This window comes from Elephantulus edwardii, unplaced genomic scaffold (assembly GCF_000299155.1).
Source record: "Elephantulus edwardii isolate Elephantulus edwardi_28Jun2011 unplaced genomic scaffold, EleEdw1.0 scaffold00017, whole genome shotgun sequence".
NCBI lineage: Eukaryota > Metazoa > Chordata > Mammalia > Macroscelidea > Macroscelididae > Elephantulus > Elephantulus edwardii.
In genome coordinates, this window is record NW_006399767.1 from 4,342,010 (window position 1) to 4,356,648 (window position 14,639).

Sequence of the window (14,639 nt, forward strand, 5' to 3'; positions counted from 1 at the left end):
ACTCAGCATAATGCTCTCCAGTTCTTCCTAAGTTAAGCAATAATTTACAAAGTTATTGCTCCTGTGTGCTGCATAATATTTCACTGTGTAAATGAACCGTAATTTCTCAATCCATTTGTTTATGGTTGGACATTTGGGTTGTTTCCATTTTCTTGCGATGGTGAATAATGCTGCTATAAACATTGGTGTAAAAAATCTCAGTTTGTGCCTCATTTCGCATATTCTGAGTGTATAATCCAAGTAATGGAATAGCTGGGTCATAAGTTTACAGCATACTCCTGGGCCTCCAAAAGAAAAAGACTATAACCCAATTACAAAATTGGCAAAAGACTTGGAAAGAATTTTCACAGAGGACGATAGCGAATGGCAAACAGACGCTTGAAGAAATACTCAAATCGCTGGCAATAAGAGAGATGCAAATCAAAACCACAATTAGGTAGCATCTCACTCTGTAAGAGTGGCAAAGTTTAACAGGGCAGTAAGTAATAGATGTTGGACAGGATGTGGCGAGAAAGAAACTCTTATACATTGTTGGTGGGATTGTGAAGTGGTGTAACCATTCTGGAAGGTAGTTGGAGCTTCCTTTAAAAGCTGAACATAGAAATTCCATATGACCAGCTATTCCACTAGTTCCGTTTTAAGGCATTGATCAGCTTTGGGTGGTCAGTATAGAAATGTTGGGCCAGAAAGGCAGCATCCAAGTTTAATATACAAAATTTTAGAGGGCTGCTTAGGAAGACTGCCGTACTTACTCTTCAAAGCTATAGAGAAACTAAGTGATGTCAAAACCAAAGTCAGACAACTAGCAATGAAATATGAAATCACTGATATGAAAAATACCCTTTTGATATTTGTTGGTTTAGATTTACTTGTAAAAGTAGAGTTTACTTGAACAAGAGAAAGCTGTCATATGTAAAGGCATTCTAACGTTCTATCTCTGTTTTCCTACTTTCTACAGATAAACAACTACCCCTTCTGCTCTGAGAACCATCGGTAATTCCTTTCTTTTAATATGACCTCTTATGCAAATGCACTTTTATTATGTAAATAGTATTTGATATAGTTAATCGATTTACTCATTATTATACAAAATAAATCTTTGAATAATTTTTATTGAAATAATCTCAAATTAACTGTACTCTTTTAAAGTGTTATATAAATACACAGCACTATTATTCCAAAAATATTTAAATATTTTCTATTAAATGAAATGTTTACATTCTTCAAAAATATTTTAATATTTTATATTTAAATAAATTTTTTACATTCTTCTTTTAAAGAATGTAATAAATACTCATGTTTGTATCTTTTTTAACAATTTAACAACTTTTTTTTTACCAGGCATTTTATAATATTTTATTCATCATCAAGTAGAAATGGAAAAAAAATGCAAAGTTAATAACATATTTATCTAATGGGCCAATTGCCCAAGGGAAAAAAAATTCCTTAAGAAGCCTGGATGTCAGAACCTGGAACATGCAAGTTGAAAATCAGAAAAATAGAGGCTGTAGACCAGGGTTGTCTAATAAAAAACTAATAGCCACAGGTGACATTTGAAATTTTCCAGTAAGACAATTATTGTTAATCACATTATTGTAAAAAGAAGCAGGTGAAATTAATTTTAGAGGTATTTTTTTATCTAATGCAGTCTATCCACAATATTAACATTTCAACATGTATTCAATATAGAAATGATGGTGATATTTTATATTCCTTTTTTCATATGAAATCTTCCTAATCATCTACCACACTTAGAACTCATTTCATTTTGGACTGGCTGTATTTCAGGTTTTCAGCAGCCACATAGTGCTAGTGGCATTATATTTGTTGTTTGTTGTTGTTGTTAAATGCCATCCAGTCATTGCTACTCACAGCCCCCCAATGCACAACGGCTCTGAACCGTGTCCTATCCTGGGCCAGCCTCACTGACTCTGACACACCTACCCCCATGACCCCAGATACAGTTTAAATCCATCTCATCCAGGATCTTCCTCTCTGGTGCTGTCCCTCCATCTTTCCAAGCATAATATTCTTCTCCAAGGACTGGTTCCTCCTGTAACACGTTAAACGTGTGTCAGATAGGGCTTCAAGATCCTTGGCTCCAAAGAGCAATTTGGTTTCATCCTCTCCAAGACAATCTTGTTTGTTCTCTTGGCAGGCTTTTGTATGTTCAATACCCTTCTCCAGCACCAAAACCCAAAGACACAGATTCTCCTGTTATCTTTACTCATTGTCCAGCTCTCTGATGTGTAGCAAGTAACTGTGAAGATCATAACCCGAATCAGGTGCATCTTAGTCACAAGACTGACATCATTGCTATTACTTAGCACTCTGAAGAGGCCCTTGAGGGCAGATTTTTTGTAATGCAATTCATATATTTTTTAAATTTTATACTGATATATTTACAAAGTTTAAATATATTGTTTTTCCACACAAGATCTTTCCCATTTCCTTCACACACATGCCATCCATTGAACTGTGCAACTCTATGATTAACACCTACCTCCAGCCCATCCTCATCCCTCTGCTTCTGACTCCTCCCACTTGGATCCTCATACTTATTCTATAATAATGGTTTTATACAGTATTTGTCCTTGTGGGACTGATACTCTCCAGTCCCTCCCAAGTTAGGTAGTAATTATGCAATCATTGCTTCTGCATGCTAAATGGTATTCCATTGTGTGAATGTGCCACAACTTCTCAGTCCATTCGTTTGTTGTTAGATATGTAGGCTGTTTCCATGTTCTTGCAATGGCAAATAATACTGTTATGAACATTAGTGTACAAGTCTCCATTTGGGCATCAGTTCTCACTTTTCTCGGGGTATATTTCAAGCAATGGCATAGCTGGGTCATATCAAATTTCTATTTTCACCTTTTTGTGGAAGCGCCAAACTGCCTAGAGGGATTGTACCATCTCACCACATCCTCTCCAACATGTATTACTTACTGTCCTGTTAAACTTTGCCACTGCCCCTGGAGTGAGATGGCATCTCATTGTGGTTTTGATTTGCCTCTCTCCTATTGCCAGGGATTTGGAGCATTTCTTCTTGTATTTGTTGCCATTCAAATATCTTCCTCTGTAAAAATTGTTTCCATGTCTTTTGTTCAGTTTGTAATAAGGGTTATAAGTCTTTTTCTTGTGGAGGCCCAGGAGTATTCTATAAACTTTCATTGTAGGACCCTTGTCTGAGATGGTATTGCCAAATGTTTGTTTCCAGTTGGTAGGGTTTCTTTTCATCCTATTGGGGAAAGTTGTTGCTGTGCACAGGGATTTAATCTTGAAAAGGTTCCATTCATCAATTTTATCCTTTGCAGATTGTGTATTTATGACTGTATTTGGCAGTCTCTTTATACCACAGACTAGACCTTCTAAGCTTGATCCCAGTTTGTACCTTATGAATGTCATGGTTTTGGGCATTACTCCCAGGTCTCTTATCCCCCTTGAGTGGATTTTTGTGTATAGTGTGAGATATGCAACCTGTTTCAGCTTTCTGTAGGTAACTGTCCAATTTTGCCAACATCACTTGTTGAAGAAGTTGTCATTTCTCCATTGATAGGTTTTATTTCCTTGTCAAATGCCATTGATAGCTGGGTCTATTTCTGGGTTCTCAATTCTGGCCCGTTGATCTATCCTCCGGTCATTGTACTAGTACCATGCTATTTTGGTTACTACTGCTGTGTACTAGGTTTCGAGGTCAGGGAGGGTTATGCCTCCCACTTCACTTTTGTTTCCCAGAAATGTTTTGCTTTTTCAGAGTCTCTTGCCTCTCCAAATAAACATGACAATTACCCTTTCAATTTCCTTGAAAAAAAAATTAATTTGGTGTCTGTATTGAGATACCATTAAACATGTATATTTCTTTAGGCAGGATTGTAATTTTCATAATAATGAGTATTCTTATCCATGAACAGGGAATATTTTTCTATATACTTTTTTGGTCTTTGTGTGTGTGTGTCTTGCAGAAATGCTCTGTAGGTTTGTTTCTATAGATCTTTTGTACCTCTAGTTAGGTTCACTTCCAAGTATCTTAATTTGTGGTTGGCTAATGTAAATGGTATTGATTTCTTGGTTTCCTTCTCTAACTTCTCTTCTTTACTGTAGAGGAATCTCACTAATTTCTGGATATTGATCATATCTTGCCACTCTATTAATTTGGCCTACTAGCTCTAACAGGTTTTGTTGTTGTTGTTGAGTCTTCAGGGTTTTCTGTGTACACTATCATACCATCTGAATATGACGATAGTTTAACCATCTCTTTGCTTATCAGGATGCCTTTTATTTTCTTCTATCATATTGCTTTAGCAAGCACTTCCAATACAATATTGAATAGAAATGGTGACAGTGCGCATCTTTGAACAAGAAATTATAGCTGTAGATGCATGCTTTACATATACTTTCATATGCTTTTAACACATGTTGTTGCATATTTAAGTAACAATCATTAAAATGAGGTATAAAGGGCTTCAGTTATATTGCAAAATTGGTTTCTCTTAAATAAAGCTATGTTCCTTGATGAAACAACTAGATGGAGGCTAATTTCTGACCCAGAATTTACTATTGACATAGGTTAATAAAATGTTCTAAGCCTCAGTTTCTGCAGAGAAATTTCAAAGAGAAATTTTTCAAAGTGAAATTACATGTTATATTTTATTCTGTATCAGCAACAAATAGTTCTCTTCAATTTCATGGACACACCACTAAGTGTAAAAGGAATAAATGGAATAGTTATGAAATATCTACCATTTACAAGTCAGTGGCTGTTTTTAAGTGCCATCGATTCGAGTATGACTCATAGAAATCTGATGAACAATAGCTCTGAACGTTATTCTATGGTACACTAGTCTTATCATTCCCGACACAATTGAGGCTATTGTTGCTGAAACTCTTATTATTGAGGGTCTTCCACTCCTTCACTGACCTTTTAAATTTCTAAGCATGATGTCCCTTTCTAAGGAATATCCATACCTAGTAACATGCCCAAAGTATGTGAGATAAAGCTTTTGCCACACTAGCCTTCAAGGAGTATTCTGACTACACTTTTTCCAAGGAGTATTCTGACTGCACTTGTAACTGTTGGCAGTCCATGGGATTTTTCAGCACTCTTGTCCAACACCACAACTCAAAGAAATCAATTTTTCTTCAAATCCTCTCTTGTTATCCTTATTCAGTGTGTAGCTCTCAGAAGTATAAATGGTAAATAGAAGATTGTGGCTTGAATCAAGTGCACTTTAGTCTTTAAGTTTGTCATTGCTCTTTAGAAGTTTGGAAAGACCCATGACAGCAGATTTTCCCAATTTTATGCATCCTTTGATCTCATGGCTGCTAGTACCAAAGGGTGTCGACTATGGAACATAGCAAGATAAAATTGTTGGCAATTTCTATCTAAGAATCAAAAAGCGGGATCAAAGACATCATCCATGAAGAAAGCAAAAGACTATTATTACAAAGACAAAAGAGATAAAAAGGACTAAAATGGATGTCAGAAAATACTGAAAATTGCTCTAAAGTGTAGAGAAGCAAAAACAAAGAGAAGAGCTATTGAAGTAAAAGAGAAGATAAGATTTCAAAAGACAGTTCCAGAAAACAAAGCAAACTATTTAAATGGAATGTCCAAAGAGCTAGGGTTAGTGAATCATAAAGGAAGAACTTACATTATTCACAATAGCAAAGAGATGGAAGCAACTCAAATGCTCATCAACAAATTAATGGCTAGAGAAGCTGTGGAATGGTCACACAATGGGATACTATGCAGCACTGAAAAATGAGGAACTCATAAAATATACAAAATGTGTGGCTCTGGAGGACAATATGCTGAGTGAAATATCTCAGTCACAAAAGAACAAATACTGCACTGGCGAATAATATGTTAAGTGAAATATCTCAGTCACAAAAGGACAAATAGCGCATGATGCCACTGTTATAAAACAGAACTGACAAGGGGGTTGGGGATAACTAAGAAAAGAGGGGATAGAAAATTAACACTGCATTGATGAGGCAAAGAACTATTTAAAAGGGATATATGATTAAGTGTGATTTGTATTACAACAGTTCAGAAAAAGAGGTACATAGCAAATTGGAATGGGAGGGCAAGGAAAGGGAGGAAATTGTGTAACAACGGAAGAATTTTTTTAAAGAGAAAAGTGAACTAGGGGCTGGTAGGGAGGAAAATGTGCAACAATGAATGAATGGAAATCCAAGTTTTTTGTAAACCTTTGTTTAAATATTAATAATAAAAATATAAAGAACTTGCTTGACATTTCTCAAACTGAAAACTGAAAAGCAAATTCAAGCCTAGAGTTAAAATACTGAGACACCATGGGAAAAAATCTTGAATGATCTAGAAAACATCAAAAGAAGATGGAGGGAATACAAAGAGTCACTGTCCAAAAAGAAGGGGCCAACAATGAAAAAAAAAAAGTCAGGATATGGTAATTCAGCATATGATAAAGAACCAAAGCTGGAAAGGGGAGAAGTCCAAGGCACTGACAAAAAATAAGGCAGGGCTACCAAAGTTCCAAATATTAGATGCAGTGGGGGACATGCTCATCAGTCTGTGCCAGGAAACTTGGAAAACAATACCTGGCCAACTGATTGGAAAAGATCCATGCTTGTTCCCATCCAAGGAAAAGGTACTCCAACTGAAGGTGAAAAACTGTGTAAGAGCAAAGATGGTATTTGGGGTATTTTCTTTCCTCAGAAATTTGGAGTTTCACAGAGGAAACAAATCAAAACGGCTGTCCCCCCCCCCCACATCCCTCCCTAGAGTTTACAAAAGGAGTTGTTTAATTAATTAAATACAAAGATGATGCCAGGCTGGGGGTTGGGGCACCCACACTGGGGACGTATGCTCCCTGCCTCGCCAAACCCTGAGGCTCCTGCATGTATATGTGTGGTGGTCAGTAGGCCCCTGGACACTGGAGAGGAGGAAGACAGATTCCTTTTAGCTTACAAAGTAAGCACTTTATATATAAAATGGTAGGAACATAAGAAATGAAACTAAATGGTCTTATACCTTCAGAAAAATGACGTAATTGGAGAGAATATGTGCATGTGGATGTGTCTTAGTATTTTTTTAAATATTATAAAAATATAGAGATAGTATTTACCAATTCAGTTTTTCACCAACACAACTCAATAAAATCAAGTGTCGTTTTAAAGTTAATGAAAACATTGAATAACTCATAAACCAAATAAATTATGAATGGAGCAAATTTGATGCAGTTTAGATTTTTCATTTAAAATACATTTACATTAAATGCGTTTTTTCTTTATCCAGAAACTTGAAAATATACACAAGTATAAATAAAAAAATACATATATAATCTTTAATAAAGGATTTGTACACTTATGTCTGTGTAATCCCGACTAGTGATGAGTGTCCCTCTTATCCTGATGCCACAATCTGATCCTGATGTAGCATCAGAATTGGAGGGAGACTCATCAACAACCTGCATTATGCAGATGATACAACTTTACTTGCTGAAAGTGAGGAGGATTTGAAGCACTTGTTGCAGAGGACCAAAGAATACAGCCTTCAATTTGGATTGTATCTCAATGTCAAGAAAACAAAGATTCTTACCACTGGACTGATAAGAACATTATGGTGAATGGAGAAGAGATTGAAACTGTCAACAATTTCATCTTACTTGGATCTACAATGAACGTCCTTGGTACAAGCAGACAGGAAATTAGGAGATGTATTGCACTGGGAAAGTCTGCAATTAGGAATCTCTCCAAATTATTGAGGAGTATGATGTCACTTAGAGGATTAAGATGCTTCTGATTTAGGCCATTGTCTTTTCAATCACTTGCTGTGCACCTGAGAGCTGGACAATGAATAGGGATCACAGAAGAAGAATTGATGCCTTTAAGATGTGGTGTTGGAGAAGAGCTCTGAGCATCTATCTTATGGATGGCCAAGAGAACAAATAAATCTCAGAGAGGGTGCAGCCAGAGTGCACTTGGAGGCAAAGATGATGAGGCTTTACTTCACATACTTCTGTCATGTTGCTAGAAAAAGCTATTCCTGGGAGAGACATGTTGCTTGGAAAGGTGGAGGAGAGGAAGACCCTCAACCAGGTGGATTAACATAGTCACTGCCAGCTCTAATGTGTCAGGAAGAATGAAGATGGCATGGAATAGAACAGGGTTCGTATCTGTTCTTCAAAAGGTCACTATGGGTCGTACTCGACTCGAGGGCATCTACCAACAATCAAAACTCTAAAATTTTGATGAGAGTCTAAAGTAAATAAAAGAACAAGCAGTTCTACTTCTCATGAGAAGAAGCAAACTAAGAGAGGGTATGGACTGAAGGTACAAACTCTCCAAAAGAAGTTAAGCTAAATAATTAAAAATACAATTGAAAATGAAAAATTTTTTTCCACACAGAGTCTTCGATAGTTTTGGGGGATTTGAGGCAATATGATGAGCTAAAAGAACACAGCATGTCTCTAACTTACTTGGTATACCTCAAGGTCATCAGTAAAATGTTTCAATTGGTTTTGGGTTGTTTTCTTCACCACTCATCCTATTAGCACAGGCAAATCAGCTGTGATTCTACTACCAGTGCTACAGGAAAATTCTTGTTATGTGATTAATGAATTTGACAGTCAGTTCTTTTGAAATAGATAAAATCAATACATTAGGGGTTCCACCCCTTCCTTTAACACAGATCTTTGTTCTCTTTGAATCACTCCCCAGCAATGGCTTTATTCCTGAAGGTGTTTTTTCTGGTCATTCTGCTTCTTCCATCATCACCTGCTGAAGCAAAGGTAAGGTATTCAGATAAATTTATGAGATACCATGCTACTAGACAGCACCTAACAATGACAGCAACATGCTATGAGAGTAGGAGCTTTTGTGGTCTAGCGGCAAGGAGTTGCTCTGCCAACCTAAAAGCATGCACTTCAAATCCACCACTCTGACAGTCACAACAACACACCACAAGAGTAAATAATTAAGAGTGGAATAGCAAAAGTGTTGGATACAGCACATAATAATCACTGGTAACTTAGACTATTTCATATAGTTGTCTAGCTCAAAGTTTAAAGCTGTATTGTCTGATATAGTAACTACTAACTAAACGTGGCTATTGAATGCTTGATATGTGTCTATTCTAAATTAAGATTTATAATAAATGCAAAATATACACTACATTTCAAAGCTACAGTTTGAAAACAAAGGCAGTAAACAATCTTTTTCTTATTTTTTATATTGAGCGTGTAATAAAATTATATTTGCATACTTCCTTATTTTATATATATATGTATGTATTTTAGGGCTGTAAAACAAATTACTATAAATTAAGGAGAGCTCTAGTGGCCTAGTGGTGGTAAGAGACTGTGCTATAATCCCAAAGGCATGTGGTTTGAATCCACCAGCTGCTCCATAGAAGGATAGGCAATCTCCTTCCATGTGATTCACTACCTCAGAAAACCCAGTGGAGGGTCACCATGGTTGGTTCTCACTCAATGGTGCACAATAATAGCAGCAAGGAGAGCCTCTAGGTGGTGCAAATTGTTACTATCCTTGGCTACTAATTGAAAAAAGCAGCTCTCCTCATAGCACATTGAAAGAAAGGTCTAACCCTCTACATTTGAATAATTAGCCATTGAAAAATCTGGAACGCACAATTCTACTCCAACACACATGCATCTGACATGTGCTGGAATTAAGTAAATGACAGTTGATACAGAGACTTAGGAACCGACAATCAGGCAAGAGCAATAGATTAGAAAGTAGATGGTAACTACTACTGGGAATATACCCCAAAGAGACCGTAACTGCCACCCAAGCAGATATATGCACACCCATTTTATTGCAGCTTTGTTCACAATAGCAAGGAGTTGGAAAAAACCCAAGTGCCCATCAACAAACGAATGGATAGAGAAACTGTGGTATATTCACCCAATGGAATACTACGCTGCATTGAAAAACAAGGAACTCATGCAATATTATTCAAAATGGGTGACTCTGGAGGACATTATGCTGAGTGAGGTATCCCAGTCACAAAAAGACAAATACTGCATAGTGCCACAGTTGTAGAACAGGACTGACATCAGGGTTGGGGTAAGACTGAAAAAAAAACTGGATAAATTATGTTTATTGACACAGATGAGAGAGAAAATAGTTTAAAAGCGACATATGATTGGGTATTATGGTTATTACAAGAGTCCAGAATGAAAGTTGTATAGTGGAGTGTAGTTGGAGCGGGGTGGTGGTGGTGATTTTATACCAGTGAAGGAATTTTTCTTTTCTTTTTCAAAGAGAAGAGTGAACTATGGGGTAGGGGTGAGCAGGGAGAAAGTGCAACAATGTATGAATGAAAATCCAAAAATCTCTGTAAATTTTCATTAAAATAAATTTAAAAAAAATTAAAAAGTTGATGGTGGCAATAAAGAGCAAATCTATGACAGAGTTTGGAGAGCTCTAACTAAATAGATTAATATGAAAAATACAGTATTTAGAGAGCTCAGAGGAAATATTTCAGGCCATCAGAGAAATTGTGCAAAGGGAAACATAAGATTTAAAATTGATTTCCATCACTTTTATAAATCTTCATATAGCAAATCTTCATATAAAATTACACTATTATATAAATTTAAATAAACAATATCTTTAACCTTTGTACCCATAATGCATACACTTCTACTTCAACCCTACCACACCCTCACTCCAGCCTGTGTCTGTCCTCTGTAAAGACAAACTAAAAATCTAAGCATTTGGGTCAATAATTTTCTTGATTACAAAAGTAAAAAACAGTCCACAGATTGGATGACTTCCCTTTCTCCAGATTGCCCTGAGGTTTGATTTTGCAAAACTGTCTTCTAAGCAGTTGCTATAAAATCTGCTACACAGTAGGTAGACTTTTACTAAAATATCAGACTAGCTGTGCACTTGAACTGAATGGATACATATTTCTAATAACAAGCATCATGTCAAGTCAAAGTCCCTCTAAAAGACTAGGATGAATCATTTTCCAATCCTCTCCCCTTCAAGTATGAAGTACATAGCCTGCTCAAGCATGAATGCATTCATTTGTTTTAATAATCCCCATTACACATCTTACTGTTTTCAGACAATACAAAAAATGTGGAAAAATTATCTTAATATCTCCCTGGATCCCCAAAATTTACATTTGTGTCCTTAACAAACTGTTAAAACTTTTCTGCTGTGAATCTCATCCTCACACTCAAAGCTTCAAATTACATCTTTCCTTTTTTGTGTGTGTGTGTATGTTTGTGTGTGTACCATTAAATCGGATCTGACCGGTACAGGAGGAGATCATCTGGTGGATTCGAACTCAATCTCCGGGATTGCAGTGCAGCTTTTTGCCACTAGGCAACCAGAGCTCGTCACATCTTTACTACTTAAAGATTGCCGTTTTGACTCAAAATTACCAACAAATACTGGCTTAAATGATATAATTTTCAAAAAGCATCTTTGTTCACTTGCATTAAGTGGTTCCTTATCATCTGTAACGTAGGGAGTTCTGGTGGCCTAATGGCAGGAAGCTGCGCTGGTTCAAGGCTCCCAGCTGTTCCATAGAAGAAGGATGGGCAATGTCCTCTGTGCAATTAAGCGCCTCTGAAAACTTGCTGGAGGGTCAGCTATGGGTTGGTTCCGACTCTATGGTACACACAACAACGAAAATGTTAAAACATGTTAAAAAGAACTGTAATCTTATTATTTTTTTTAGGATCCAGCTTTTTCTGCTTTGCTAACTACTCAAACATCAATACAAAAGGAGATTGTAAACAAACACAATGAGCTAAGGAAAGGAGTTTCCCCACCTGCCAGGAACATGTTGAAGATGGTAAGAGGCAGTAATTAAAGAGTGACAGAAATAGTTCAAATCTGACTTGTCTTTCGAAGTTCAATTTCTTTTTTGCTATTTTATTTGCTCTCTTAGATGAACAATATAAATTTTGTGGGTTTTTTCTTAAATAAATTATTAAATAACTTAACAATGCTGCAAAGCTTACAAGTTGGGAGGCAGAATTAGAAGCCAGATCTTTGGACTTTCAATGGGAATCAATTACATTTTTCTATTTACTTTTTCTAGGATCAAGAAATTTTCAATTTAAGATGAATGTCAGCGTAAAGGACAGGCTGCTTCACTGAGCACAGTTGAAATATATATATATATATATATATATATATATATATATATATATATATATATTTGTTTATTTTTTAATTTTACATTAGGCTGCATACAAAGTTGGTATGCATTATGTTTCACACTATCCTTCATTCATATTGTGTTTCATAAAATCAATCACCGTTGAACCATGTCCACTATTACCCTGTCTTTCCACATCCCTACCAGATCTGTCCCATTTCCTTTACCCATCCCCTCCACCCACCAATTTGTGGGACTCTGTGATTTCCCCCTTGACCACACTCACCCCTCTGTTCCCACTCCTTCCCTCCCTTGGATCCCCATACACATTCACTATTCTCATCTTTTTGTGGCTTGGCGCACAAAAATAAGAAATACTTCTAAGCGCTCTGTTGTTCAAGTGAAAAATAATTGTCATGTGATAATTCACATTTAAAGTAAGACCATTACTGAAATTTCATTAGCTGTGGCTACTGTACAAAATAACCTTGGTGATACAGTGGTTAACTTCTCAACCGCTAAAACTAAAAGACTGAAAGGTCTGAATTCACCAGTTGTTCCTGGGGAGAAAGACAAGATGGCTTGCTTCAGTAAAGAGTAAAAGCCTCCAAAAGTTTATGGAACAGGTCTACTCTGTCATATAGGGGCACTATGAGTTGGAATAGGCTAGAGAGAAGTGAAGTTGAGGGATTGTGTGTGTGTGTGATTAGTTTGTGGAGTTTTTTGTAGGTTGATTTTTTTCCCCCTGGTTTGCTGTTCTGAGTAAGCAGAACAATATATGTCATAAATTTTTTTCTAACCCTTAGATACGTTACCTATGCATTCCTTTTTGTGGAAAAAGTTGCATGGGGCAGATAAAGACATACCAAACGAACAAAAGCCCTTTAATAACAATATTACAAATCTATCTACCAATCTGGCTCTGAAGTTTATGGTCCACTATGGTTGAATCATTAAGTCTAATTTTTTTTATGATATTTAGGAATGGAACAGAGATGCAACAGCAAATGCTCAAAAGTGGGCAAACAAATGCACTTTGGACCATAGTAATCAAGAGGACCGAAAAACCAGTACGTAAATGAGTATGCACTCCTTGAATGAATGAACTCACAAAATATTAATGAATCTTTTTGTGAGTCAATATGTATGTAGAAAAATAATTCTGAGAAGAACCATTACTGATTTGTTTTTATTATGTTTCTTGCAAAATATCTCATTTTTCCCCTCTAAATCAGTTCATGAGTAATGACGTTGTTAGGTGACATCAAGTTGACTATAATTCATAGTGACCTTAACCACAGATCAAAACCTTTTCCTATCTTCTGCTATACTTATGATTTCAAATGAAGATATCTTGGAAAAAAAAAGTTGAATTTGGGGAGAAAATAACTTCCTTGAGAACACAGCCAGAAAACAGGGTCACATACTAGAAATCTGGAATCAGGTGTCTGACTTCTAAATCACTGCTTTTTGTGATATTATGTAGCCTTTTCATGTTTAGAAATTTGGCATTTGAAATATGCTTAATTATGTGACACTGCCCTTGAATTTTGCTTTTAAGATAATTAATTTTTTAAAAATAATCAGGATGAGTCTTTTAAACATGCTAAACAATTTTTTTCAACTGGTGGCATCAAATGCCAACCTTTTTGTATAGAGTAGGTACTCTCTGCTTTTCTAAGTATGATATTCTTTTCCAAGAACTTGGTCCTCTGAGGACATATCCTAATTATTGACGTTTTATCATCCTTGCCTCTAAAGAGTATCCTAGTCACATTTCTTCCAAGACATATTGTCGTCTACTCTTGAGAATCGATGGGACACACAGTACTCTTCACCAACACAATCCTTTAAAGGCATCAATTCTTGTTTTCTTTATTATTCAAAATTGATATGCTTATGAAACAATTGAAACTTGACCTATGGCTGGGATTCAGGTGCACTTTAGTCTTCAGCACTTTAAAGAGGTTCTTGAAAGCTAATATGTGCAGTCCAATATATCCTTTGATTTCTTGACACCTGCTTTTATGAGCATTGGTTGTAAGAAAAAGTAAAAATTAAATTATTATACATCACATTTCAAGAAACCTAAAAGTTGTTTAAAAGGGGTTAAAAAAAATAAGAAAATCTTTTTTAGGGCTGTAAGACTCTTATGGGAGCTCTGGTAGCCTAGTAGGTAAGGAGTTGTGCTGCCAACCCCAAAACAAATGGTTTCAATTTACCAGCTGCTCTGTAGGAGAAAGATGAATAATCTCCTCCAATGCATTTACAGCCTCTGAAAAATCTGCTTGAAGGTCACCTGCGAATCTGTTCTGACTTCATGATACATAACAACAAGACATTTCTTGCATATTTTCAGGGAAGAATTTGGGCTTGAAATATCAATTTACTGATTAAAAGAAAACATTGTAGCTGTTGTGATATTGTGGTTTCTGGTTTTATTTTTCTTTAAACTATAATCTTTGAAAAATATTCTTCCTGGTATCATTTGTCTCTTGCTTGAGGTTTTTAG

General features: G+C 36.0%; 1 protein-coding gene across 1 annotated transcript in view; it reads left to right on the forward strand.

Moving 5' to 3' along the window:
* The first annotated feature begins 8,705 nt into the window (after window positions 1-8,705).
* CRISP2 (cysteine-rich secretory protein 2) overlaps window positions 8,706-14,639 on the forward strand; it is a 16,748-nt gene continuing 10,814 nt past the window's right edge. Inside the window, exons 1-3 of the mRNA XM_006881920.1 lie at window positions 8,706-8,774; window positions 11,702-11,818; window positions 13,110-13,197. Coding sequence (XP_006881982.1) covers window positions 8,706-8,774; window positions 11,702-11,818; window positions 13,110-13,197 — 274 coding nt within the window. The remainder of the gene's footprint in view (window positions 8,775-11,701; window positions 11,819-13,109; window positions 13,198-14,639) is intronic.